At 34.3% G+C, this 27,692-nt stretch overlaps 1 protein-coding gene across 2 annotated transcripts in view; it reads left to right on the top strand.

Annotated features, from left to right (window-relative positions):
- LOC145263605 (unconventional myosin-Id-like) overlaps positions 1–27,692 on the top strand; it is a 461,413-nt gene that overhangs the window by 358,642 nt on the left and 75,079 nt on the right. For both annotated transcript variants that reach the window (XM_080120445.1, XM_080120446.1), the window contains 6 exons: positions 734–853; positions 4,826–5,029; positions 7,214–7,359; positions 17,176–17,290; positions 24,663–24,773; positions 27,212–27,271. In XM_080120445.1, coding sequence (XP_079976571.1) covers positions 734–853; positions 4,826–5,029; positions 7,214–7,359; positions 17,176–17,290; positions 24,663–24,773; positions 27,212–27,271 — 756 coding nt within the window. The remainder of the gene's footprint in view (positions 1–733; positions 854–4,825; positions 5,030–7,213; positions 7,360–17,175; positions 17,291–24,662; positions 24,774–27,211; positions 27,272–27,692) is intronic.

The raw sequence follows: 27,692 nt of genomic DNA on the forward strand, positions 1-27,692 counted from the left end.
GGAAATTTTTCCCAGCTTTTATATCCTTTTATCTAGAAAAAAAGGAAGAGACAGAAAAAAAATAGCTTTTCCCATCATGCTCTGCCTTCCCAAGATGCCCTTCGTGTATATAAATGAGCTAGCCATCCTTTCCTTCTTTTTTCCCAAAGAGCGATGCAGATACGCCCAGAACGTTTTTAAAAAATTTTTTTTTTTTATTAACCATATACCCCACATCAGCCTCTTCAGTAAAGCAGTGGTTGTCTTGGGTGTGTGTTTTGGGTCATTGTCATGCTGGGACACTGCTCTGCAACCCAGTTCATGGAGGAAGAGGATCATGCTCTGTTGCAGTATTTGACAGTACATGTTGGAGTTCATGTTTCCCTCAACAAAATGTAATTCTCCAAAACCTGCAGCACTCATGCAGCCCCAGACCATGAGATTCCCACCACCATGCTTGACTGTAGGCATGGCACACTTATCTTTGTACTCCTCAAATTTGTGTGCATGGTTTTCACCCCAGGAGGAAGCCTCTTCTGGAAGCAATACACAAGAAAGCCCACAGTTTGCTGAAGACATGTCAACAAAGCCCATAGATTACTGGAACAATGTCATATGGTCTGATGAGACGAAATTTAATTTGTTTGGTTCTGATGACCTTAAGCATGTTTTTGAATATTTTTAATGAATTAATAAAAAATATTTCTAATTCTTTCAATGTGTCATTCATTTCTGTATTTCTATCCTTTTTTAGGTCACTTCCATAAATGACCGGAAGGACTATAGGAATGTCATGGAAGCTATGAAAGCGATGAGCTTCAATTTTAAACACGTCGAGACTCTTTGGAAAATCATATCTTCAATTTTACACATAGTAAGTGCCAATATAACTGTTTATAGAGTGAGTCATGTCGTTGCGTTGTCCCCGGCCTTTGTTTATAGCTAAGAACCACACCAACCTTTAACAGGCGTAAAAGTTATTTTAGCAAAACGGAAAAAATCGATAAAAAAAAAACCCCAAAACAATGGCGTCTTCTGACTTTTTATTTCAATTTCAAGTAACAGCAATGATATCTACTTAATTGTCAGAAATTTGTCCGTTTTCAGACAAAGTCGATGAGAAACGAACTGCCTGCACACAAAAAAAGGATGAAATAAAAAGGGCGAGGTAGGGCAGGGGGTAAAGGAGTAAAGTACAGCGGCCATGTTTGTCGAAAATTGTCGACAGCAAAGAAAGTAGATCAGAGTTGGGCCTGGTACAACGGTTGCAAAATTTTCTGAGATCGCGACCCCCTGCTCTGATTAGGAGTCAAGGAACCCGAGGCTATAATACAAACCTGTCTGTACTCTTGTATCGGTTACAAAATAAGGTTCACTGGTGTTCATACATAAAGTCAATTTAACAGTGTATAAGGATTATTTGATACTGGAGATATTCATAATCGTATCTCATTTCCAAAAGAGGGGAGATATAACATATGAGAAATATTTGGAAATAAGTCTCCCCTTGCTGTTATCTCACATTATTTGAAACCATAGCAGCAAGTTTTAGTCTTTCCTATATCAAGGTCAAATGTTTTTTGAGAAATTATATATATATATATATATATATATATATATATATATATATATATATATATAAAAGAATCCAAGGATTTTTTTTTATTGGGACTGAGACTTCAGCTTTTTAATAAGAATATACGGCACTCGTCTGCTTTCAATAACCCCCCCAATTATCTCCCTTTCATTCTCTCTGTTTCACTTATTACTTCTCTTTTCGTGATAGCAGTGAATTCGCAGCAACAATAGTCGCTGAAGCATTGTGGTTGCTATGGAAACCAGTTATAAAAACATATTTTTACGATTTTGAACACCAGAAAATTCATCATAAATTTTGTTTTACTGAACGAAAATTGAAAATTTTTTTTTCACAATATAGCTGAGAAGGTGATCTATAAACTGTAATAACTGTTTGAAATTCGGTTGAAAAATGAGTGAGCGGTGAAGCTTTAAGTTCCAAATGACTAAAACTGCCTCTTAACCATATATTCATACCCTACCGTGTGTGAATGATATATATATATATGTATATATGTGTGTGTGTGTTTTATATTTTAGTCTGGAGTCTAAAGAGCAGAGTTTATTTTAATGTATTAATAAATGAATTAATACTTTTAAAAGAAAACAGTGCTCGTTGTACTGCAGATATATAATAAGCTCGATAGCTATATATATATCCTAGAGCTATATTAATATTGAGTAAAACGATTCATAATTGTGAATTAAAAATCAGTTTCTAAAGGAAAACAAACAATATCAACTCGAGTGTACAATCGTTTTGGAAACGATGTTCATTTTATTAAAATTGGCAATAATTATTGACAATAATTATTGACAATAATTATTGACAATAATTGACAATAATTATTGACAATAATTGATAATAATTATTGACAATAATTGACAATAATAATGGACAATAATAATTGACAATAATTGACAATAATTATTGACAAAAATTGACAATAATAATGGACAATAATTGACAATAATAATGGACAATAATTATTGACAATAATTATTGGCAATAATTGACAATAATAATGGACAATAATTATTGACAATAATTATTGACAATAATTGACAATAATTATTGACAATAATTTTGACAATAATTGACAATAATAATGGACAATAATTATTGACAATAATTGACAATAATTATTGACAATAATTATTGACAATAATAATGGGCAATAATTGACAATAATTATTGACAATAATTGACAATAATTATTGACAATAATTGACAATAATTATTGACAATAATAATGGACAATAATAATGGACAATAATTATTGACAATTATTGACAATAATTATTGACAATAATTGACAAAGGTTTTGTCTTGGAACATAATCTCATCAGCAAAAAATAGTGGGAGGAGGGAGACGTTTAAGACAACCAAAATAAAACTAGCATTTTTGTCGTAAGTAAGGCGGATATTTCTTATTGAGTTCCATAAGAAAATTTGTTTTAAGTTCAGTCAGTATATCTTTGGGCATGCTGTTGTATCTTGTCTCCGAATGGTTGAAAGAATTATTTCAACCATTCAGAGACAAGATACAGTTGATTTTGTTTGTTTTTCCTTTTGAAACTGATTTTGAATTCACAATTATGAATCGTTTTACTCAATATTAAAATAGCTCTAGTATACCTATACCTGTTGAGCTTATTATATTTCTACAGTACAATGGGCATATAATATATATATATTAGTGTTGGGAGATTAACCGGAATCGGGGGCCCTGTCAATAGTGCATTATAATACGCCGAATCCCCCATGCAGAGGGTAAAAGTCCCTCAATGGGGGTCCTGGATATGACCTTAAACTATATCCAGTGGTGAGGCCCCAGCTTGTGGGCTTTGGGGAGTGTGGAGCAACCCTTTAATCACCATTGCTCCCAGGTCCACTCTGACCCGGAGTGGTAGTATCTGTTAGGGTCCCAACTATGGGTTAAATAAAAACTGACGTAAAAACAACAAATATATTATATTAAAAAAAATTTTCTTCAAAATCTTTGGATTTGGCATTAAATAACCCGAAAAGGTTGATATGCTGTAAAACAAAAACAATCAACCGGAACCGGGAATCAGAAAAATCGGAATATATGAGGGTATTGGAATCGGGATCGGAATTGGAAAAATTTGTAGCGATTTTCCGATGCCAAAACGATTCTTTTAATTGTCTTTTTTTTTTATTTAATTTTGTTTAAAGCAAAAATCTTTCATTGCTGGTAATAATGGTAGAATAATAAATATTTATTGATTTTAAAATACTAGTGAAGCAAAAATCGATAGATTGTCCCCCACAAGTATATTTTTATGTTTAGGAAAATATTTGCACATTTAGCATGTGTGTGTTTTATGGTAATCAGAAAAAATACAACTATGTACTTAAATATTTAGAGATTTATAAAGAATCAGAATCGGAATTGGAATCGGTAATTGTATTGTATCGGAATCAGGAAAAATATTGGAATCGTCCCATCACTAATATATATATATATATATATATATATATATATATATATATATATAAAATAAAAATTCAATTAACTTTCTTGGATTTATATTTTTGGATTTTACCGTCATTGGATAATTTACCTTTCACCTGACTATCCATTCACGTGTAATCACCTTTTTCTTCACCATATTCCCTCTGCTTCAGTTTTTGTCATCAAGTAAGTCTTTGACTTACTTGCAGTTTCATCAAATACTTTTGTATGCAAAATCCGATCCCGCATTTTGCTAATTCCTACCCTCTGATGAGAAGAAAAGTATTTCTTCAAAACTCTGCAGATTAAGGACTATCCACTTATTAAGTGTTTCCTTTTCAGATTAAATATGTTTTTAACTCTTTTTCAAAGTGTTTTTAACATGTTTTATTAACTGTTTGCTCTTATATATATATATATATATATATATATATATATATATATATATATATATATATATACTTGTTTATTGTTATATAAACATGCTCACATCCCGCTGATGTGAGCATGTTTATATAACAATAAACAAGTATTATCAGCTCTTTTTATTGAGCACTATCTAACAACCTCGCTGAATTCATTAGTCCATTACTTTTGAATATAAAAAAACCCCGAGTATATATATATATATATATATATATATATATATATATATATATATATATATATATATATATATATATATATATATATATATATAAATAACAACCATTATATATTTTGCATTAATCAGATGCTTCAACTTACAATTATTATTATTTTGTTTTTTTGGTTTCGTAATTTTTCAGGGAAACATCACTTTTGATATGCAAGACGACCAAGTTTGCGTATCAAGTCGCGAAGAATTGTCTCAAATTGCCCGTTTGCTTTCAATGGACGTGAACAATCTGGAAACCTCCTTATGCTCTCGTGTTGTGGCCGCAGGTGGTGATGTTGTGCGCAAAGAATTTACACTGTCTGATGCTTTGTACACCAGAGACGCGTTCGCAAAGGTAACCAAATAAAATGTCTTCTACTTGATATCATTTGGATTCTTCTGCTGTTCTCATCTGGAGTGTCATTTGCACAGCGGTTTTTTTTTTTTTTTTTTTTTTTTTTACACAGTGATCACCACTTATCAAGGTCCGGAAGCCACTCAGGGATAAGGGTTATTGCAGGGCAAATACAGTACTAACAACTGTTATTGCAAGTACAGTACTGACAACTGCTTTGATTATGGTTAGAATAATTTTATTCTTGCACATATGCAGCTGTGAAAACTGCAATAAAAAAGTAAATAGAAAACGATTGACATGAATGCAATACAAAATGTGCAAAACGATATATTTTACAAAAATAAAATGAAAACAAATAAAATACAAAGAAAAGGATGGGAGATAGACATGACAGCGACACCAGACAAATGCGATACAAAAAAAATATACCCTTGACATACCTTGGTGAAGCATCAAGTATTTGCAGTCATTAGAAAAAACATGAAAAGATTTCACAGAATTTGTTCACGTTTCATTTGCGCCTACTGGCATTGGATGAAACATTTATTCTCTTTTTCTTTTTACAGTGATCACCACTTATCAAGGCCCGGAAGCCACTCAGGGATAAGGGTTATTGCAAGTCCATTACGTTAGTGTGGAGATTTGATGAAGTGTTTACTTAAGGGGGCGGTTCATTAGGAATTTGTTAACATTGGACTTGAAGACATCCAAGTTGTAGTCCGGTGGGAAGCAGGCAGATGGAACAGAGTTCCACAGGCGTGCAGTTCTAAGAAAGAAGCTTTGTTCATGGAATCCGCGTTTTGATTTAGGCACAGATATAGGGTGGGGGAAATTTTTCACAGTGGATTCAGTTAGACGGGTGTTTTTCGTGAAAGATTGGCGAGGAGGGACCAGAGATTGGAGTTCAGACGAGCACCTGCCATGGATATAACGATAAAACAAGGATAGGCTCGCAACGTCTCTTCTGTGGGAGAGAGGTTGCAGGGTAGAGAAAAGGGCATCCCCCACTAAGCGACGAAGTCTATTTTGTACTCTGTCAAGGCAGGATAGGCTGTTTTTAGCAGCTCCTGCCCAGATATGGCAACAGTATTCCATCCTTGGACGTACTTGGCTTTTATATAGATAGAGAATTGCATCAGTAGTGAGATATCTTCTGGAGCGGTAGAAGGATCCCACCATCTTTCCAGCGACCTTGGCAACAGACTTGATGTTTCTCTTGATAGAATCTCCGACCTTGTTAAACTCAGGAATCTTGCTGTCAAACTCGAGAATCTTTCTGCGGGACTCTGCACGGAATTTCAAATGGAACTCTTTATGTGGACTCTCCCGTCAACTTCGACGTATGAGGTTCTGCCACAATAACTGAGTTGCTCGGAAATCTGCACATATAATTTATTTATAGTGGTGAAGGCTTTGTGTAGCACCAACCACACTTTTTGGTATTACTGCTAACCTTTGTCAGTGCAGATGACTGCCACAGGACAGAGTATACAGTTGAGCGCACGTTTTTACATTCCTTCTCCTAGATGCATGTTTTAACGAAGACTGGGGGTGCATCTCTCCCAGTGAATTAATGCGTCTCCATATATGAACCTGGAAATGTTTACAATTCGGCACGGTACATACAGCGCCTAACCTTCCCAGATGATCACCCATCTGGTACTGGCCAGGCTCAACGTTGCTTAACTTGATGATCTGACGAGAACCAGTGTGTCAACTTGATTGTGCTGTATACATAATCCTTTATGTAATCCACGGGGGTAGGTTGCTCTTGTTCCGTCAGCCATCACCTATCAGGTTTCAAAGCTAGTTTCAAACTTTATTTTTGTTAACGTAGGAGTCACCACTTATCAAGGCTTAATGGCTACTCGAGGATAAAGGTTAATGAATGGTAAGATGGTAGTGTTGCGATTGTTAATGGTGTAAATTGGGTAGAATTTGATTATTTATGGGAATGGCTCAACAAGAATTTGTTTACATTGGATTTGAAAGCTGTCATGTTGTATTCAATTGAGAAGCAGGTTTATATCCATGTACAAACATGCAACAATGCTATTTTCACAATGTTTTGGCCGCTGTAACCTTTTTTTTCTTTTCTTAGCTATACTACACAATTGCCCACAGCACATTTGTATTTTAATTTTTTTTATTGATTTGGAATGTTTTTAAAACTGATTTCAGGCAACTTACGACCGAATGTTTACATGGATTGTCGGTCGAATCAACGAAGCCATCGACGTCTCAGCGGGTGGATTTTCGAGCGCTGGCAAAAATACAGTCATTGGCGTTTTAGACATTTACGGGTTCGAGATTTTCGACAATAACAGGTAAGATTTTATTTTTATTTATTTATTTATTTATTGTTTTTTTGTTTCTTTCCAACGATCAAGGCTTAAAAACTATATTGGATTTATTGACTTTTGGGATTTTATGATAAAATGGAGAAATTTTCCATTTTTTTTTTTTAACAATAGTTTTTGGTCCCTTTCTTTTTGAAAAAGAGATTATATTCTCGAAATATCAAAGACTTTCACTATCCAGCTTATTTCAAACAGTAAGTCTATTTTACTGTTTTGTATTTGTGATTGATCCGGAAAATAAATGGATATATGATGATATAAAAAACAAACCTACAAGACCTTCTTTCGTTTGCCCATTTTTGTCACATCATTTTAACACCGGTTACTTCCACTGCTTCTTATATATATACTTTTATTTGTGTTACATAAGCATTTATATGTCACCACACATTCATGGGCATGTTTCAGTCAGCCAGCTACAAGTATCTAGAGATGGCTTCAGGCGATATTGCTTTTACAAATAGAGACTCAACCTTTGTATAAGCAGTATTGCCTGAAGACATCGCTAGTTACTTGTAACTGGTTGACTGAAACATGTTCATGAATGTGTAGCGACATATTAATGCTTATGTAAAACAAATAAAAAGATATCTTGCCCTACTTACGTATTGAGCACTCTTATATTAACCTCATTAAAAATTCTATGAACTCTTCCGTCGAAACTTGATATAAGTTGTCTGAAATCCACACAGATCATCTCTATGGCTGACTGGAACAGCTTTCCTACATTTATATCAGATCTACCTCTGTGTTCCATGTTTAAAAAGAATGTGTCTTCCTTTGTATCAGACCTGATGGAATGGTTAATTGTAGGTACAGACCTTTTTATACCCTTCTGGGCTTGACCATTACTCCTGATCTTAAATGGAACATGTATATCAAATCTGTTGCCAAGGCCGCTGGAAAAATGGTGGGATCTTTCTATCGATCCGGTAGATATCTCACTGCTGATGCTATTCTCTATCTATATAAGAGCCAGGTACGTCCAAGGATGGAATACTGTTGCCACATCTGGGCAGGAGCTGCTAGAAAGGACTTGTCCTGCCTTGATAGAGTTCAAAATAGACTTCGTAGCCTCGTAGGAGATGTCCTTTTCTCCTCCTTGCAACCTCTATCTCACAGAAGAGATGTTGCGAGTTTGTCTCTGATGTATCATTATTTTCATGGAAAGTGTTCAACTGAGCTTCAATCTATGGTCCCCCCTCGCCAAACTTTCACAAGAAACACTCGTCTAGCTGTAAACACTATCAATAATTTCCCCCACTCTTTATCTGTGCCTAAACCTAAACGTAGATTCCATGAACAAAGCTTCTTTCTTAGAACTGCATGCCTGTGGAATTGTCTTCCGTTTTCCTGCTTTCCGGCTGACTACAATATGGTTGTGTTCAAGTCTAAAGTTAATAAGTTCTTGATGAGCCGTTCCATATAAGTTATCAAATTTACCAAATTTTCATTACTAATGATTACTATATTGACCAATTTCTACTGTACACTCTTTAACCCTTATCCTTGAGTGGCCTCTGGGCCTTGATAATGTGGTGATGCCTATGTAAAAAAAAAAAAAAAAAAAAAAAATACCCTTGAAAAAAATCCTGCAAAAACCTAACAGCCAGCCGTGGTTCTCTCCAGAATGTGCTGCTGCCATTGCAAACAGAACTCACTATTTCCATTGCTTCAAAGTTCCAGCCTAGTAAGGGATGCCCTTTTCTCTTCCTTGCAACCTCGTTCCCACAGAAGAGACGTTGCGAGCTAGTCTCTCCTCTATCATTAATTTCATGGCAAGTGCTCATCGCAGCTCCAATCTATGGCCTCCCTTGCCAAACTTTCATGAAAAAAAAAACACTCGACTAGCTACAACCACTATCAACAATTTTCACCACTATCTGTGCCTAAATAGAAATACAGATTCAATGAACGAAGTTTTTTTTCTTAGAGAATTACCCACATGTTGAACACTGTTTCATTGTTCTGCTTCCCGGCTGATTACAATATGATAACCTTCAAGTCCTCTGTAAACAAGTTCTTGTTGAATTGTCCCCTTAAATAATCAAAGGTCACTGGGAAAATGGTGGGAGCCTTCTACTGCTCCAGTAGATATCTCACTGCTGATGCAATTCTCTACCTGTATAAGACACAAGTATGTCCAAGGATGGAGTACTGTTGCCACATCTAGGCAGGAGCTGCTAGAAGCAGCTTATCCTGCCTTGATAGGGTTCAAAATAGACTTCATAGCCTAGTGAGGGATGCCCTTTTCTCTTCCCTTCAACCTCTTTCCAACAGAAGGACATTGCGAGCCTGTCTCTGCTTTATCGTTATTTTCATGGCAAGTGATCGTCTGAGCTCCAATCTTTGGTTCCCCCTGGCCTTACTTTCACAAAAAACACTCGTCTAACTGAAACCGCTATCAATAATTTCCCCCACTCTTTATCTGTGCCTAAACCTAAATAAATGTAGATTCCATGAACAAAGCTTGTTTCTTAGAACTGCACGCCTGTGGAACTTTGCTCCATTTTCCTGCTTTCTGACTGACTACAATGTGGTTGTCTTCAAGTGAACGTAAACAAATTCTTGATGAATCGTCCTCCTAACCCTAAGACCTGAGCTACTGAACCTAATTTACCCCTGTGCCTGGCCTCCTGGGCAAAATTGTGAAAAAGTTTAAATGCGTTAGTAATTTTTTGCTGCCAGCATTCAGTCTTCGTGTCTAACGTGAATAAGTTCTTGATGAGCCGTTCCATATAAGTTATCAAATTTTCCAAATTTTCATTACTAATGATTACTATATTGTCCAATTTCTAATGTACAATCTTTAACCCTTATCCTTGAGTGGCCTCTTGGCCTTGATAATGTGGTGATGCCTATGTAAAAAAAAAAAAAAGTCAGCCAAACATTGCAAACAGTCATTGCAAATCTGTTGTTTCGTAGAGAATTAATTAATGAAAACAGTTTTCAAAGACAATTAAACTTACCAGATCTGAGCAACTGAACCTAATTTGCCGCTGTGCCTGGCCTCCTGGGCAAAATTGTGAAAAAATTTAAACGCATTAGTAATTTTTTGCTGCCAGCATTCAGTCTTCGTGTGCCAGTCAGCCAAACAAGTGGAGCCCTGCTTGATGCACAGGCTCACTTGCATCATCCAAATTATCATCACTTTCTCCTTCATCGATATATTCATCATCACTAGCCTTACTTGATTCAGAAACTCCTGATCAAATTTGCCTTCGTTTGAATCGGAACTTGTCACTTTATCCAACTCTTGTTGCAACGTGAAACTCCTTGGTCTCACTCTTTAACCTGTTGAAGTGCTTGATTTGTCACGAGCTTGCTTCATGGCTACTTTAGTCTACAAAACAACTCACAACTCTGCCAAAACAATGGAAGCCATTTGCAGAACGTTAGGTTGGTTGTTTTTGTTTCACGGCATATCAACCCTTTTCAGGTTATTTAATGCCGAATCCAGTGATTTTGAAGAAGAATGTTTTAATAGAATATATTTGTTTTTTTCAAGTCGGTTTCTATTTAACCCTTAATTGGGACCCTAACAGGTACTACCACTCTGGGTCAGAGTGGACCTGGGAGCAATGACGATTAAAGGGTGGCTCCACCCTTCCCAAAGCCCGCAAGCTGGGGCATCACCATCGGATCTTGCGCTAAATTGAGACTGAGCAGCGATTGGGTAGCTATTTTTAGCTCCCTCACAACACAAAACATGTTGGTTTAGTGGTAATTTGGTATATAGCATTTTTGGAAATTACCAGTATATCGGTAATTCGGTCTGGTACGTGCGCGAGCCTTTTCAAGTCTCACACAAAAACACACGTTCACATCTCAAGCTATATTACTTGTCATATACATACGCGCACACAAACATACGCGCGCACGTCCACACACGTACATATATTCACGTTCGTGTACATACACTCACATTCACGTGTATACACACACGCTAACGTACACACATGTACTCACACACGCGCACACGTACGTACACAAGGGCAACGTCGCTTCCCCTTTCAAAGGAAATCCACACATGCGCAAAAGACACAGGAAACACCTATAAAACGAAGAGACAAGCAATTTCCAACCCTTTTTCGACTTAGTTCTCGAGCTGAGCGGTCGTTGGACCATTCGCCCCCCCCCTTTAGGGTGCCCATGCACGTCGCGCCCCCTGCGACTATGTATGGGGCACAAGCTAACAAACAGTACATATACTTTATACGCTTTCTATCTCCATAACCTGGATTGATTTTCTCACTCTATCTCCCCTTCGGCTTTGGTCCATCAAAACAGACATGTGCGCAACGCTCTACTGAGCTTAACCCTCTCTTTCTACAGGCCGGCTTGCCACTTCGTGTTTCTCTATTGCATTCCCCTTTCCTTCCACGTGCGTAGCCGTCAACGGCTGAATGAACACGTGTACACCCAAGACTTTCATTTCTCAACAGAAAATAAACGACATATTTATTTCATTCCAGCATTTGAGTTCTTTGTTTCCTTCATTCAATTCGTTTCATTATAGGCTTAACAAAAATTAAATTTACCAAATTCCCAACTAACGATTACTATGGCATTTTCCCCATTGACTACTGTACATTCATAAACTCTTATCCTCGAATGGCCTCCAAGCTTTGATAAGTGGTGACTCCTTTGTAAATAGAGAGAAAAAAAAAAAGAAAGATTTAATAATGGTGATGAATGCCTTGAGCAGAATCATTCACACTTTTGGAACGGACAGAGCAGACAGTATATTCCAGGGTTTTACATCAGAGTTTTTTTTCCCCAAGATACATATCTTAATGAAGACTAAACATGCGTCTCTCCGAGTGGGTTTTCGGTACAACCCCAGATACTAACCTGAAAATATAAAGTATAGCATTAAAACAATCTCTATATAAATAAAATGAACTCATTTTTTCCCGTCTTATTTTGACATTAATAGGATTAAAAATCAAGATATTTCATGCAAATATAATATGCACAAACGGCAGAACAATATCTGAGGTGTGTTATAGGCTTATTATTTCTCAAATTCCTCGATAATCTTAGATTTCTATACTTTTTCTGCTGAGAAGTCACGGCCAAAATCGGTTAAGATCAATGGAAGTGGTAAAATATTTTCTCTCTAATAAATTCCTCCTGCTACCACTTAACACCGTTTGGGGATCGTTCACAAGGAACAGTTGAGAAGAGAACACCGGTTTGGCTTCGTAGTTCTTTCATGTGAAGCTATTTAAAATCACTAAACTAAGCTGCAGTGCTCTGTGGCGTAGTGGTTAGTGTGCTGGACAATTCACATTATATTTTCACGTTTGCGCCGACCCACCGTAGTCGTTTTTTTTTTTTTTTTTTTTTTTCCTAAACAACTGGAATGGACTTTTCTTGGTGGCCGAACTGTTAACGTTGCAGATGTTGTTTTTTTTTTTTTTTTTCACACTTTATTTTCCTGCTTTTACTCATGACTCCGGGTTTGATCCTTCCTACTTACCTACCATAACATTTTTTAAAACTCCCCCCCCCCCGTCCCGGAAACAAACACTCGGGCAACGCTGGGTACCCCCGCTAGTTATAAATATAATTAACCTAATAATATACAGGGTGTTCTTAAAGTCTTAGGCTCATTTTGAATATCTCGAGACTTATTAAGGATATAAAAACACATCTGGTATATTCAGAAAGCTGGTAATATCAAGTTTTTCATGGAATGTTCAAAGATGTTCAATGTGAGCACCATTGGTCACATGACACACATCAAGCCGATAGTCAAATTCTTACCAAACGTGTCACAATATTGCGTTGTCAATGGTTGCAACAGCCTCTGTTATGCGTCCCGTTCTCTAGCTAAGCATAAGCTCCCATCCGCCATGAATTTATCATGTCATCTCACTATGGACTTCCTTTCTGGTTACTGTGTCCCAAATTTCTTTGCAAAATGCATGTTGAACAAGTGTCCATGATTCAGTTTTTGCAAATTCAAGCACACAGGTCGCCTTTTCTTGTAGAGTGAGCGCATTACTGGATCTGAAAAGAAATAAAAAAAATCAATAGCCTTACAAAAAACTTAACGCATTTAGCTTTAAAAATGACATAACTTTCATTTTACTACTATATATAGTTAAGCAGATAGGAAGATTTGAAATGTGCCCAAGACTTTTGGAACACTTTGATATATATATATATATATATATATATATATATATATATATATATATATGAACACTAACCTTAGAAAAGATATATATATATATATGAACGCTAACCTTAGAAAAGATATATATATATATATATATATATATATATATATATATATATATATATATATATATATATATATATATATATATATATGAACGCTAACCTTAGAAAAGATAAACCGAGCAGTACAACAATTCTCATTTCAAGTCAGCGTTACAAGGGAGGTAATCAACATATAATTTTTAATTTTATTTGAGAATTATCTCCCCTGTTTATCGCATTTATGATAATTTCAAATGTCAGAAACCAAGCCTTTGGGCTGGGATCAAAGTATTCAGCAAACCGAAAAACAGTGGGAGGTTTATTATTTAGAAAGGATTAGGAGAGCCTTTTTAACCAATTTTTGTTATTTCTTGTTTATTCCCCATTCCCTCGTCACTGAAATGTTATTTCTGTAAATAATTCAATCCAACCTTTTCAATTTGAGTTTATCTTAAGTAGGACAGACCTTGGAGTGAATGTGGTATTGTGCTGTCTGAGATATTTCTAGTTAAAAGATAGACACTTTTATGTATTTGAGACCAACGACACCCATTTCCTCACACTTTTGAATGGCCTTGTGCCTAATTTGTTCAACTTGTAATTTTTTATATTTTGTGCAAATAATTTTTTTAAAATGTAGTATCTGTTCTGATGTTACACTAAGTTAATTGTGTTCTTAGTTTTCTAAACTAAAGCACTCTTGTTAAAACTTCATTGGTTGCTTTAGCTCTGAAAAATATTAACCTGGAATTATATATATATATATATATATATATATATATATATATATATATATATATATATATATATATATATATATATATAAATTTGGATTTACATTTTTGGATTTTACCGTCATTGGATTATTTACCTTTCACCACTTACTTGCAGTTTCATCAAATACTTTTGTATGCAAAATCCGATCCCGCATTTTGCTAATTCCTACCCTCTGATGAGAAGAAAGGTATTTCTTTGAAACTCTGCAGATTAAGGACTATCCACTTATCTTGTGCTTACTTTTTAAAATTAAATATGTTTTTAACTCTTTTTCAAAGTGTTTTTTAACATGTTTTATTAACTGTTTGCTTTTATATATATATATATATACATATATATATATATATATATACATCCATATATATACATATATACATATATATATAAATATATATATACATATATATATACATATATATACATACATACATATACATACATATATACATATATATATATACATATATATATATACACATACATACATATATATACATACACATATATATACACATACATATATACATATATATACATACATATATATATATACATACATATATATATATACATACATATATATGTATATATATATACACATATATATATATATATGCATACATATATATATATGCATACATATATATATATATACATACATATATAGATACATATATATACATACATACATATATACATACATATATATATAAACATACATACATATATACATACATATATATACATACATACATATAAATATATATATATACATATATATACATATATATATACATATATAGATATATATATGTATATATATATATATTTATATATATATATTTATATATATATGTATTTATATATATATATTTATATATATATATGTATATATATATTTATATATATATTTATATATATATGCATATATATATTTATATATATATTTATATATATATATTTATATATATATATTTATATATATATATTTATATATATATATTTATATATATATATTTATATATATATATTTATTTATATATATATATTTATATATATTTATATATATATATATATATATATATATATATATATATATAAATCCAGGCTTGAAATATGCAAAAGAAGGAACTAATGAACTCAACGAGGTTGTTAGATAGTGCCCGATAACAAGAGCAAAATATATTTTTTAATCATTTATTCGAAGGTAAACATTTACATTTGGTCGCTACAAACAGCCATCTGTTTCAGTCAATAAGACTTCATCAGGCAGACCCTGAACCATCTGATGCTAAAGTAAAAAGAAAAAAGTGAACTCCTCAAAAACAAAAGACAACAAAGGTTATAAGTTGCGATCTCTCTAAAAAAGAAGGGTAAAAATTGATAAGTTGTATTTCAACCTTTTTAGAGAATCGGTGAAACATTACCATAATCAACAACTGGATGTTGACTGTTATGGTTCTTGTGAGTTGTGACGTTGTCTGGTTGTGGAAATAATTATATATTCTCTCTCACATTCTAAAAATTCTATTGCTTATTGCTCGTTAGGTAAGACTTGTGAGACATCGATCACATCCCTTTTTTGAGACAAAGTAGCCTCACTCCATCTGTGTTTGTTAATAGACATTCTTGTGTGTGTGGCGTGTGTGTGTGTGTGTGTGTGTGTGTGTGTTGCAATATTTTGGAGTAGTAATGGGGTATGATCCCACACAGTCGGACGATTCTATTTATAAACGATGCTGCTAAGAACTGACGAATCAAATTAATTCACGTTCTGCTACCAACCAATCAGAAACCAGAATTGCTTCATAAATATTAAACCTTTTCTGGAGCAATTTCACATGTTCTTTTCCCGGGTTTCGACACGGTAAGAATATTTTGTTCTGTGGAACTGTCTACTACAAACAAGTCACCTACCAGGACTTGTGTGTAACAGCGAACCATCTGAAACTGTTCTGAAACTCAAAATGGCTTACACTTCTAGAATGTGTGTGTGTGCATGTGTGTGTGTGTGTGGTGTGTGTGTGCAGCGTGTGTGTGTGTGTGGCGTGTGTGTGTGTATGTGTGTGTGTGTGTGGCGCATTGGCTTAGTTGGTAGAGTGCTTGCCTCGCATGCAAGAGACTCGGGTTTAATATCCCGAGTTCAGATGTGTCTAACTGATAAGCCCAAATGAGGGCGAAACTCGAGTCTTGGACTTCCGGTTTGTTGGTGTCATGGCTCTTGTGAGCTGTGACATTGTCTGACTGTGGAAATAAGTATGTATGTATATATATGTATGTATATATATATATATATATATATATATATATATATATATATGTGTGTGTGTAAAAGAGATTTAGAAGGCTGTCACAATGCGAGGAATGAATTATAGTCGCTGTTGGTAAGAGGAGATGAGAACAAGTGGCGATTTACATGCTTTGAATCGACCTGTTACGCACACCATTTGAAAAGGGAAAATTTTTCCGAAATTAATAATGGAATACGTCGCATAGAATTACAAGTAAGACATTTTACCATACAACTGAATAAATATATATATATAAAAAAATATGTATATATGTATGTACTTATTGATTTGTAAATCGCCACTTGTTCTCGTCTCCTCTTACCAACAGCGACTATAATTCATTCCTCGCATTGTGACAGCCTTCTAAATCTCTTTTATACACCTATCCCACACAATGCTTCAAGCAAACTACATATCAATCATATATATATATATATATATTTTATTTTGTCTAAAAATAATTTTTATTTTATTTTTTCAGTTTCGAACAATTTTGTATCAATTACTGCAATGAGAAACTCCAACAACTTTTTATTGAACTTGTGTTAAAACAAGAACAAGAAGAATATAACAGAGAAGGCATTGAATGGGTGCACGTAAGTAAATATTCATGTGTGACGCTTCTGGTCTAACCACACTGAAGGTCTGTGATACAGCGAAACAGTCTGCGAATGACAATTATATATATAGCTTGTAAGGGCAAGCTAATTGGTTTCAAACCTCAGCAGAGCTGAATCAGATTAGGATTACTATTAAAAAATATTGTGAAATAGAAAAATGCGAGCTTGAAAAGTAATATGGTTAAGCTTAAACATGGAAAAGTAAAGGACTAGTTGTTAAAACTGGAAAAGAAAAGGACAAGATATTCTAGTAAAAAATATAATAAATTTATAACTTAAAATATTGCAGCATTAAGAATTGATTATATGATGTTAAATTGAATTTTAAAAAAAAATTCTTAATGCTGCAATATTTTAAGTTATAAATTTATTATATTTTTTACTAAAATATCTTTTCTTTTCCAGTTTAAACAACTAGTCCTTTACTTTTCCATGTTTAAGCTTAACCATATTACTTTTCATGCTCGCATTTTTCTATTATAAGTTCTAGTGCTCAGAGTTTGTCAGAGCATTTGCCATTGAAATGCTTGTAAAACAGACACAAGGATGCCACGTTCCAGTGATGGAACAGAGGTTAGAGTTTAGTTGATAGTTCAAGACATATTAGGTTAGTGTCTTTTTTTTACCCTTGTCTAAGAGTAAGAGACTAGTGGCAGATGCACCAGCCCAAATGTGGCAACAATACTCCATGCAAACTGTGGCCTTGTCGAGATACAAGATACTCTCAGGTGTTGGTAACTTTTTAGTATGGTAGAGAGAACCCACCTTCTTTGCAGCAGCCTTGGCAATTGCCTCAATGTATTTGCTCTAATTTATGTTGTCTGTGAAGAATAATGTTATTATTTAGAAAGCCATCCTTAACATGTGGAGAGGAGCTTCTTTTTTTTTTTAAACAAAAGCTATTCTGTACTTTCACCTAGCAATTTACTGTATTTATTTGTGTAGCAGAAACAAATAGAACTCTTTTCTTGTGCGTCAGTGCCTCCCCTGACTGTGCGATATGGCACATACTGACCAATCAGAGGCATAGCGCAGGGATCTTCCTTACCCCCTTAAGGAACTATAGCTGCTTCCGTCCTGGACAAGAAAAACTCTACCCTTTTTCCAGCAAGACGTCAAGGAGAGCGGACCTGTTTCCTCACTCTCTCTCTCTCTGCCTACATCAGTATCGACGGTCCCCACTTGGGAATAACTACCGAGCAATGGCAGACGAGTTCTATCCCAGCTATATCTAAATGGCATCTTGCCTTACTTCAATAAACCATTTCCTTGCAAGTTTTACGAAGTCGTTTGTTCATTTATTCAGTAGCTTGTGTTGAAATATTTATTTTATTAGGGAGTGCCCGAAAAGCATTACCTCCACTACCAAAGCAAATAAGGCACAAGGCCGTTTTTAAGGTGGGGTAAAAACCAGCTCCCCTAAAAGTAGGCAAAAAGGGGGGCACTCTGGTTACCAAAAATAATAATTGTCCCAGTATAGAGGGTTTCCCCTCCATTGACTGGTACAAATTACCTTAAGTGCAACATCTGCAGAACAGATATTACACTTTGATCCCGGCCTGCTAACAATTTAATAGATAAAAGGGTATGCGAAATACGGACCGTGCAGAAATGGTAACGTTATTATTTAAAACCCAATCTTGAGATGGAGATGGGGGGGAGAGGAGCTTGTTAACTATTTTGTATTTTTCACCTAACAATTAAATAAACAAATGATACCGTAAAAATTAAAATTAACTTAAAAATCCTATCTAAAAAAAAAATAGCACGGGGTCGTATTCTGCATAAGTACCCAAAATTAAGTAATTATTTCAGTTTAGAAAGCTTTCTTCTTCGTTGTCGGAGGCTAGAAAGATAAAACGTAACAATAACATTGGAACAATTTTCAATTCTGATAAAAACAAGGGAGATAATTCGATGCGATTATCTCCCTTGAAACGTTATCAGAATTTCGAATGTAAGAAATTTAGCCTTCGGTCTGGGATCAAAGTTAGATTTGATAAAAACGATTTATGTTCATATATAATTAAAAGAAATCGATTTGTTAATCTTAAGTAGGACGATCCCTGGAGTGAATGTAGTATTATGATAATTGAAGATGCTAGCTAGGAAAATGATAGACATAAATAACGTATAGTTACAAGGGGGACCATAATACCCCTCCCTCGCGTCCAACACTTTTGAATAGCCCAGTGTCTAATTTATTTTTTTATTTTTCAGAAATAAATAAATTTTTGGGTTTGTACACAGATTCGAAAAAGTTGTCAAACAAATATATAACAAATAAATGTTATCAAAGGCAAGATAAGTTACTTTTCTACCTAACCGGATAAGTTTTTTTTAGTGTTTTTATTTAATGTAACATGTTTATTCAGCTCGGAAAACATACAGTTTTTACCGATGTAATTGGAAATGGCGGGGGACTCTCTGTTGAACACGGTAAGTTTGGGAAAATGAATTAAAACAAAAAACTATATAAAATACTGTTAAAAAACTTACCAAATATATGTCAGCCCATGTCACATATATTGAGCAAGTTTGTAACATCATCTAATGAAAATATCGTGGGTTCGTTGGTTTTCTCTGAAAAGGCGTTACATACAAAAAAAAAAAAAAATTCGGTGCAGCTTTCTTTAATGTAATAATTTAAAAAAGAAAATACCGCATCCCAAATTATGAGATGAAAAAAAATGAACGAATCTCTTAGTAAACGAGAGTTGTCTCCATCTGAACAGTGATAAATTGTACAACAGTGGAGGAGAAATCCTTCACGACTGAGACAATTTTTAATTTTGTTCCTTTTCTCCACGTTAAAAAACGACCCTGGTGTCTAACTCTGTCCCGTGGGGAGGCATTGTAAATAGGTACATAATCATATTGACTCCAAGCCCTCCTGTTGCACACCTCTCTATAAAATCAATACTTTCATGCCTTGTGTCATACGCACAAAATCCGTACTCCAATAATCATCTATATATTTTTTTTTTTTTTTTTACACAGTGATCACCACTTATCAAGGCCCGGAAGCCACTCAGGGATAAGGGTTATTGCAAGTACATTACGTTAGTGAGGAGATTTGCTGAAGTGTTTACTTAAGGGGGCGGTTCATTAGGAATTTGTTAACATTGGACTTGAAGATATCCAAGTTGTAGTCCGGAGGGAAGCAGGCGTGCAGTTTTAAGAAAGAAGCTTTGTTCATGGAATCCGCGTTTCGATTTAGGCACAGATATAGAGTGGGGGAAATTTTTCACAGTGGATTCAGCTAGACAAGTGTTTTTCGTGAAAGATTGGCGAGGGGGGACTAGAGATTGGAGTTCAGACGAGCACCTGCCATGGAAATAACGATAAAACAAGGACAGGCTCGCAACGTCATACACACAAAATCCATACTCCAATAATCATCTATATATGAATAGGATAACGTGCGTGTTATTTATTTATTTTCTGTATCATGCTTACATCCGACTCATTTACTTGTTATTGACTTCCATTTCTTGTAATAAACAATTTTACCAAGAATTCTTCATAAGTTTTGGTTTCTGTTTCGATTATAGCTGAAGGAACCCAAGTAACATGTATATATATATATATATATATATATATATATATATATATATATATATATATATATATATATATATATATACGTTTTATTTTTTATTACCGTATCTTTCTGTTAAGTTACATTATTGTTTCAGCTACTTGGCCGTTTTTTTGGCCGTCTGTAGCATCCTCAGACTTTTACAGAAATGTTCGCTATTTTGGGATGAGAGAGTGAAAGAGTGAATGAGGTCAGGAGAGTGCTAGGACGGCGGAAGAAAGAGAGGAAGGGAACAAGGGGAGAAGGTGGGAGGGGGCGCTTGGTATGTCGATAATGTTTTAGTTTTAGGGTTTAAGGAACTTGTGTGGGAGAGTCTGGGAAGTTCATTTCTGGAGTGGCTGAGGGCATAGGGATACATGGAGGGGAAGGGGAATATGTGGGGTTAGGAAGAGGGGGGGGTTACTTTAAAATTCGAGTCTTAATGTTAAAGTTTTTATGCTTCTCATTGGTGAGATGGTTTCTTGGTAAGTATGTCTTCACCTGTTGGGTGGTCGCTTATGTTTGGAGGCGGGGGGGGGGGGCTATGATTCGGTTTATTTATTTTTAGTTTTTATTTTGTTGTTCATTGTTTGGAGAGGGTTAGTTAGCGGTCGCGGGCACGGGTACACACATGCGCACGTACACACATATATACTTAAAAGAAACGGTTACAGGTACACATACATCCCTGCCCTGGTGTGCAAATATATGCACACATATGCGTCTGCATGCGTAGACACCTACGTTGCTCTCGCTTACGTCAAATTTTCTTTAAGGTGCTAAAATTGGGTATGTGTGCGTTGGCATGGATGCGCTCATATACAGATACATACACACATTGATGCCCCCGCCCCCAAAGGAGGCGATTATACGGGCTCATATGCGCATATTGATTCAGGCATACTTGCACCCCACGCATACATGCAAGCGCATGCGCACATACAGATACCAGTACTCGTGAGCACACACATCGACATATATACACAGCTGCATGCTCTCACACACTATGTGGACGGCAGGCAGTGGGCACATATACTTACGCATACACAGGTACGTGCACATATACATCGGTACCTCATGTACATACGGACGCCCATGTGGATGTACACGTGCGTGCATACACACACATACACATCCAGTTATACAGACAGTTATTGGTATAGATATATTGGTCTACATAGATTTAAATCTAAGTTCATTTGTGGGTACATAGGTGCAATACTCTCGTTCGATGTAGACATGGTTATACATAGATATGAGCATAAACTCATTCCCAGTTTATATACATATATATATATATATATATATATATATATATATATATGTATATACATACATTTTTTCATAAGTTTTGGTTTCGGTTTCGATTATAGCTGAAGGAACTCAAGTTATATATATATATATATATATATATATATATATATATATAAATATATAAGTTTTGGTTTTTGTTTCGATTCAAGCTGATGCACCTAAGTCATATAGATATATATTTTTCACTTTTGAAATCACAACTTTATAACTATATATATATATATATATATATATATATATATATATATACCTTAAACCACTAACCTAGTTCTAAAACAGATCCTTTGTTCGATAAAATGCATGCCCATTGGCTGATAGGAGGGGGCGCGGTGGATACTAGAAAGCTGATTGGCTAACTAAAAATCCTCAACATATATAAAAACAAGAAGCAACCACAAAATTCGCGCATAAGCCTGACGAATCCTACAGTGGATGAAACGCAGAATATTCAGTGTAGCTTAATCGCCATATATATTTTATAAATTACTATATATATATATATATATATATATATATATATATATATATATATATATATATATATATATATATAAATCGATAGAACATTAACTCTATAATAATATATACGAAATCTGCAAAAATTAAAATATCATATTTAAGCCTACTTTACGGTCGGGCTTTACCGGGTGCTCGTGCAAATACTTTTGCAGTTTTAACAAAAAACTACAATAATATCAGAGCGTCTCCATTTACACTGAACATAGAATGCCAACATCAATATATTACATATGAATGAGTCCCCTTGTAGAATTTCCACAGGTCCCGCTAGTTCATTTAAAACGTTCAAAGACAAGGAAACACTTATGTCGGAACACTTTATTTCAATACATCTTTCATGTAAATAAATGTTCTTTACTTTATGTAAACTCAACGATTCCATGTTTTTCTTATTTTTTTTATTTTTTTTTTTTATTGAGTGCGGTTTTTTCCTGAATTTATTTTTATTTCTTTATTTAACGATGTAAGCTGGTAACCCTTCTTATAAATTGGCGACCCCGTTTAATTTGTTATTAAGAGTCCCGAAAATGCATACATACCCGTCACGGAACGGAAATATCATATTCCAAAAATCACATAAATTGATCCAGTATCCTTCGTTAAAAGTCGCACCTTTTATTTACGAAGTCCTTCGGCGGAAGTGACGTCCCCAAATGTATTATTTTATAAGCAAAAAGGAGTTTTATTTCAAACAATCTTCATTAGAATTTTTATAACAAAATTATAACCTTTATAATAAAAAAATTTGGTGCTTATACAGAATTGGGACGAGATTTTGTAGTTGAAAAATGGAGTTTTCAAAAAAAAAAAAAAAATGGTTTCAACTGATTTTTTTTTTTGTCAATTCTAATAAATTACAATGGTAGCTTCCAAATTATGCAGTCGAAATTACCCGAATATTACTGAATTATTAAAAAAAAATAACTTTAATCGCGTTAGTAGATATAAATATTGCGGCCATCTTGTTAAAATCGAAACGGAAAATTACCTCACTTTTGAACTCTCGTGTGTGTTACGATCGTTTTCATCAAATTCTATTTTTTTTTTTCTTTTCTTTAATAAATTATTTTCTACTTTCTCGATTTTCGTAATTTTTGGATATAATCTTAAAAATACGTGGAATACGTAGATACCATTGTTTTCATGTGAAATTCAATATTATGATTTCCGAAATTTTGTCCCAATAGTGTAGAAGCGCCTAAATCCTCAACCGGACTTTTTTGGTTTTCAGTTTGGAGAGTGCATAACAGGGGCAGACAAATAGAATTTCAAGACCGAATCAAAAATCTCACAACAATAAATGATATTTTTTTTATTTTTTTCTTAAAGATTTAAGAAACTTATAATAACACAAAATGCAGGGAGTTTTTTTCCAACACGATTTAGAAATTTTATTTTATTTTTTATTTTTGTAGCAAATCTAAAATTCTGAAATTTTTTAATGCGTGTTTTTTTTTTGTTGCACATTTATAAACTTTTTTACTTTCCTTTCTCTCTCTTACTCTCCCTCCCCCTCTCTGACTACTTCCCCCCTCTATCTATCTATCTATCTATCTATCTATCTATCTATCTAGTTTTTCTTCTTTCTCTTCCTCTCTCCACATGCACTCTCTCTCTCTCTCTCTCTCTCTCTCTCTCTCTCTCTCTCTCTCTCTCTCTATGTGGCTAGCTTTTTTTTGTTTTTCCTCTTTCTCTTCCTCTTTCAATTTTGTTTTACTTCCCTTTCCCACCTCTCTCTTTCCCTTTATTTTGTTTTTCCTGTTTCTTTTCTCTCTTCCTTTTTCTCTTTCAATCTCGTTTTACTGCCCCCCCCCCCGCACTCTCTTTCTTTTCCTGCTTCTTTCCTCTTTTCCACTTTCTCTCCTCATTTCTTCATATAAATTCAACCTCTAGTTTCACCTTTTGCTGCAAAAATTTCCATTCATATTTTTTCAGGTTGATTATTTCAATAACAAAGTCATCTGTGATCTTGTCGAGCAACCGCACAAAGGAATCTTAGCCATGTTAGACGAAGCCTGCCTAACTCCAGGAAAAATGACCGATACAGTATGTCCCATTTTTCTGTTCTTTTTCAAACTCTCTCTGAACTAACTCTGACTCCTAAATTTATTGAATCAAAATCGGAAATTCTAAAAGTCTCATTATGAGGTGCCTTCAATAAATTTCCAGACTTTTTCATATGGGCAATTTTATTGATAATACACACATTAAACTCTAGTCCCATTTGAAGTAATCTCCTCCGGCTGCAATGCACTTGTACCGTTCCAACAACTTCTGGATCATCCCATAAAAGTCTACTTGTGTCAGCCTCTTTCATCTCCTAAATCATCTCATGACAGCTTTTAAAACTGCTTCTGTGGTACAAGTTTTCAAGAATTCTGGTGAAAGAACTGACCCAGTAAATTATCACCCCATTAGCCTCCTCCCACTTTTCGCTAAAATATTTGAGTCCATAATTAACCAAACTCTAGTTCATCACCTTACAGATGCTAAACTTCTGACCGACCAACAATATGGATTTAGGCAAGCCCGTTCGACAGCAGATATCTTAACTGTAATCTCTGAACGTATATACCAGTCACTAGACAAAGCAGAGGAGAGTAGAGCGATAGCTCTAGATATATCTAAGGCTTTTGACAGGGTATGGCATGAAGGTCTTCTCAGGAAAATCAGATCATACGGTATCACTGGACGAATACTTAACATAATTAAATCCTTCTTAGATAAGAGAAAAATCCAGGTTGTCCTCGACAGCCGTACATCTAAACAATATGATATAAATGCAGGAGTGCCTCAGGGGTCTATTCTTGGACCTTTATTATTCCTAATATTCATAAATGACCTCCCTGACAAAATTGCCTCTGAGAAGGGTATATATGCTGATGACACCACGCTCTATAACAGGCACGACAAGAAAACAAATGAACACATATCCAAGGAAATGGCAGAAACACGAGAATAGAATGGAGACAAAATGGATGGTCATATTCAGTGCTGCCAAGACTAAACTCGTTTCCTTCAATAATTACAAGAAACCTTCTCTACCACCAATAGCAATGGCCAAAGATTCATAATCTGAAGGTACTTCTTTTAAACTCCTCAGCCTAACGTTCACAGGAAACATGAGTTGGAACATTACATTGAGAGCATTGCCAGGACTGCTGTGAAGAAGGTAGGTTCTCTCTACCATGCTAGAAAACTACTGACACCTGAAAGTATCCTGTGTACCTCTATAAGGCCACCATTCGCCTATGTATGGAGTATTGTTGTCATATTTGGGCTGGTGCATCTGCTGCTAGTCTCTCGCTCCTAGACAAGGTTCAAAAGAGAGTCGCCAACCTGATAGGTCCTGAACTGTCATCTAAGCTGCAGCCTCTGTCCCACCAATAAAATGTTGCGTCCCTCTGTCTGTTCTATAAGTATTTCAATGATGAATGCTCTGACGAACTGCAAGCACTTGTGCTCCTCTTGACAAACTCGACAAGCAGCTAAATCCCACCCCCTACACAGTGGAGATTCCTAGATGTAGGAGAGCTTTCTACTCCAGTAGTTTCTTCCCCAGAACCGCTTGACTTTGGAATTCCATTCCGGCTCCCTGCTTCCCCAACCTGTCCTGACATGCAGAAGTTTAAATGTAATGTGAACCGACATCTTGCTACCCAACTCCCTACACAGTACTCCTGATGCCTATGTCCCTGATAGTAGCCTCCTACACCAAAGTGGCAATGTGCTTTGTTTGGGGTGAAAATGTAATTAAAAAAAAAAGTCACAGGGAACAAGGACTGGACTATGTGGAGGGTGAGGAACTGTCTTGATGCCCATCTTTGTCAAATAGTTTGTGACAAGGATGGATCTTCTCTGAGCACCCTTGGGACAAACTTTGCATATATTTTATATTTTTATTCTTTATTTTTTTGTATTTTTTATATTTTTTGTTTTTTTTTCTTTATATTTTTTGTTTATTCTTGTATTGTTTTTGTTTTTTTTATATTTTTAAAATTTTTATTCTTTCTGTTTTGTTTTTCCATTTTTGTTTTTGTATTTTTTATTTTTTGTGTATTTCTTATAGATTTTGTATTGTTTTCTTTTTGTATTTTTGTTGTTTTTGTTTTTATATTTTTTGTTTTTATTTTTATATTTTTGTTTATTTTTTATATATATTTTTTTTTGCAGTTTTTTGCATTTTTATTCTTTCTATTTATTTTTGCATTTTTTATTTTTGTGTATTTTTTATTTTTTGTGTATTTTTTATAGATTTTGTATTGTTTTCTTTTTTGTATTTTGTTTTTATTTTTTGTGTATTTTTTTATATATTTTTGTATTTTTGTTGTTTTTGTTATATTTTTTGTTTTATTTTTATACTTTTTGTTTTTATTTTTATTTTTTTATTTTTTTGCAGTTTTTTGCATTTTTATTCTTTCTATTTATTTTTGTATTTTTTCATATCTTTAATAATTAAAGACAAAACCTGCTCTCCTTTACAGAAATTTCTGGAAGAAATGTCCACCACTCTGAAAAAACACGAACGGTTTTCGTCTCGGGCTGTAAGTAATTATATTTTACTTTAGACATATATCTTTATTCGATTGGCAAAATTTTAGAATAATTATAAAGAAGTGAACCATCGCGTAAATTAAATCATTTAAAATAAGATGGAAAACGGGGTGAGGAAAAGGAAAAAAAATGGGGCAAGTTACATGTAACACATGTATCAATACAATAAATAAGTCGATTAAAAACAAGATCGTTAAAATACACCCGAAAGCGCTTTTCGTTTTTTTTTTTTTTTTTTTTTTTTTTTTCCCCCCTTTTCCTCACCCCGTTTTCCATCTTATTTTAGTTGATTGAATTTACGCGATGGTTCACTTCTTTATAATATATATATATATATATATATATATATATATATATATATATATATATATATATATATATATATATATATATATATATATATATATATAT

This window comes from Euprymna scolopes, chromosome 39 (genome assembly GCF_053919585.1).
Source record: "Euprymna scolopes isolate OS-2025 chromosome 39, ASM5391958v1, whole genome shotgun sequence".
NCBI classification, from domain to species: domain Eukaryota; kingdom Metazoa; phylum Mollusca; class Cephalopoda; order Sepiida; family Sepiolidae; genus Euprymna; species Euprymna scolopes.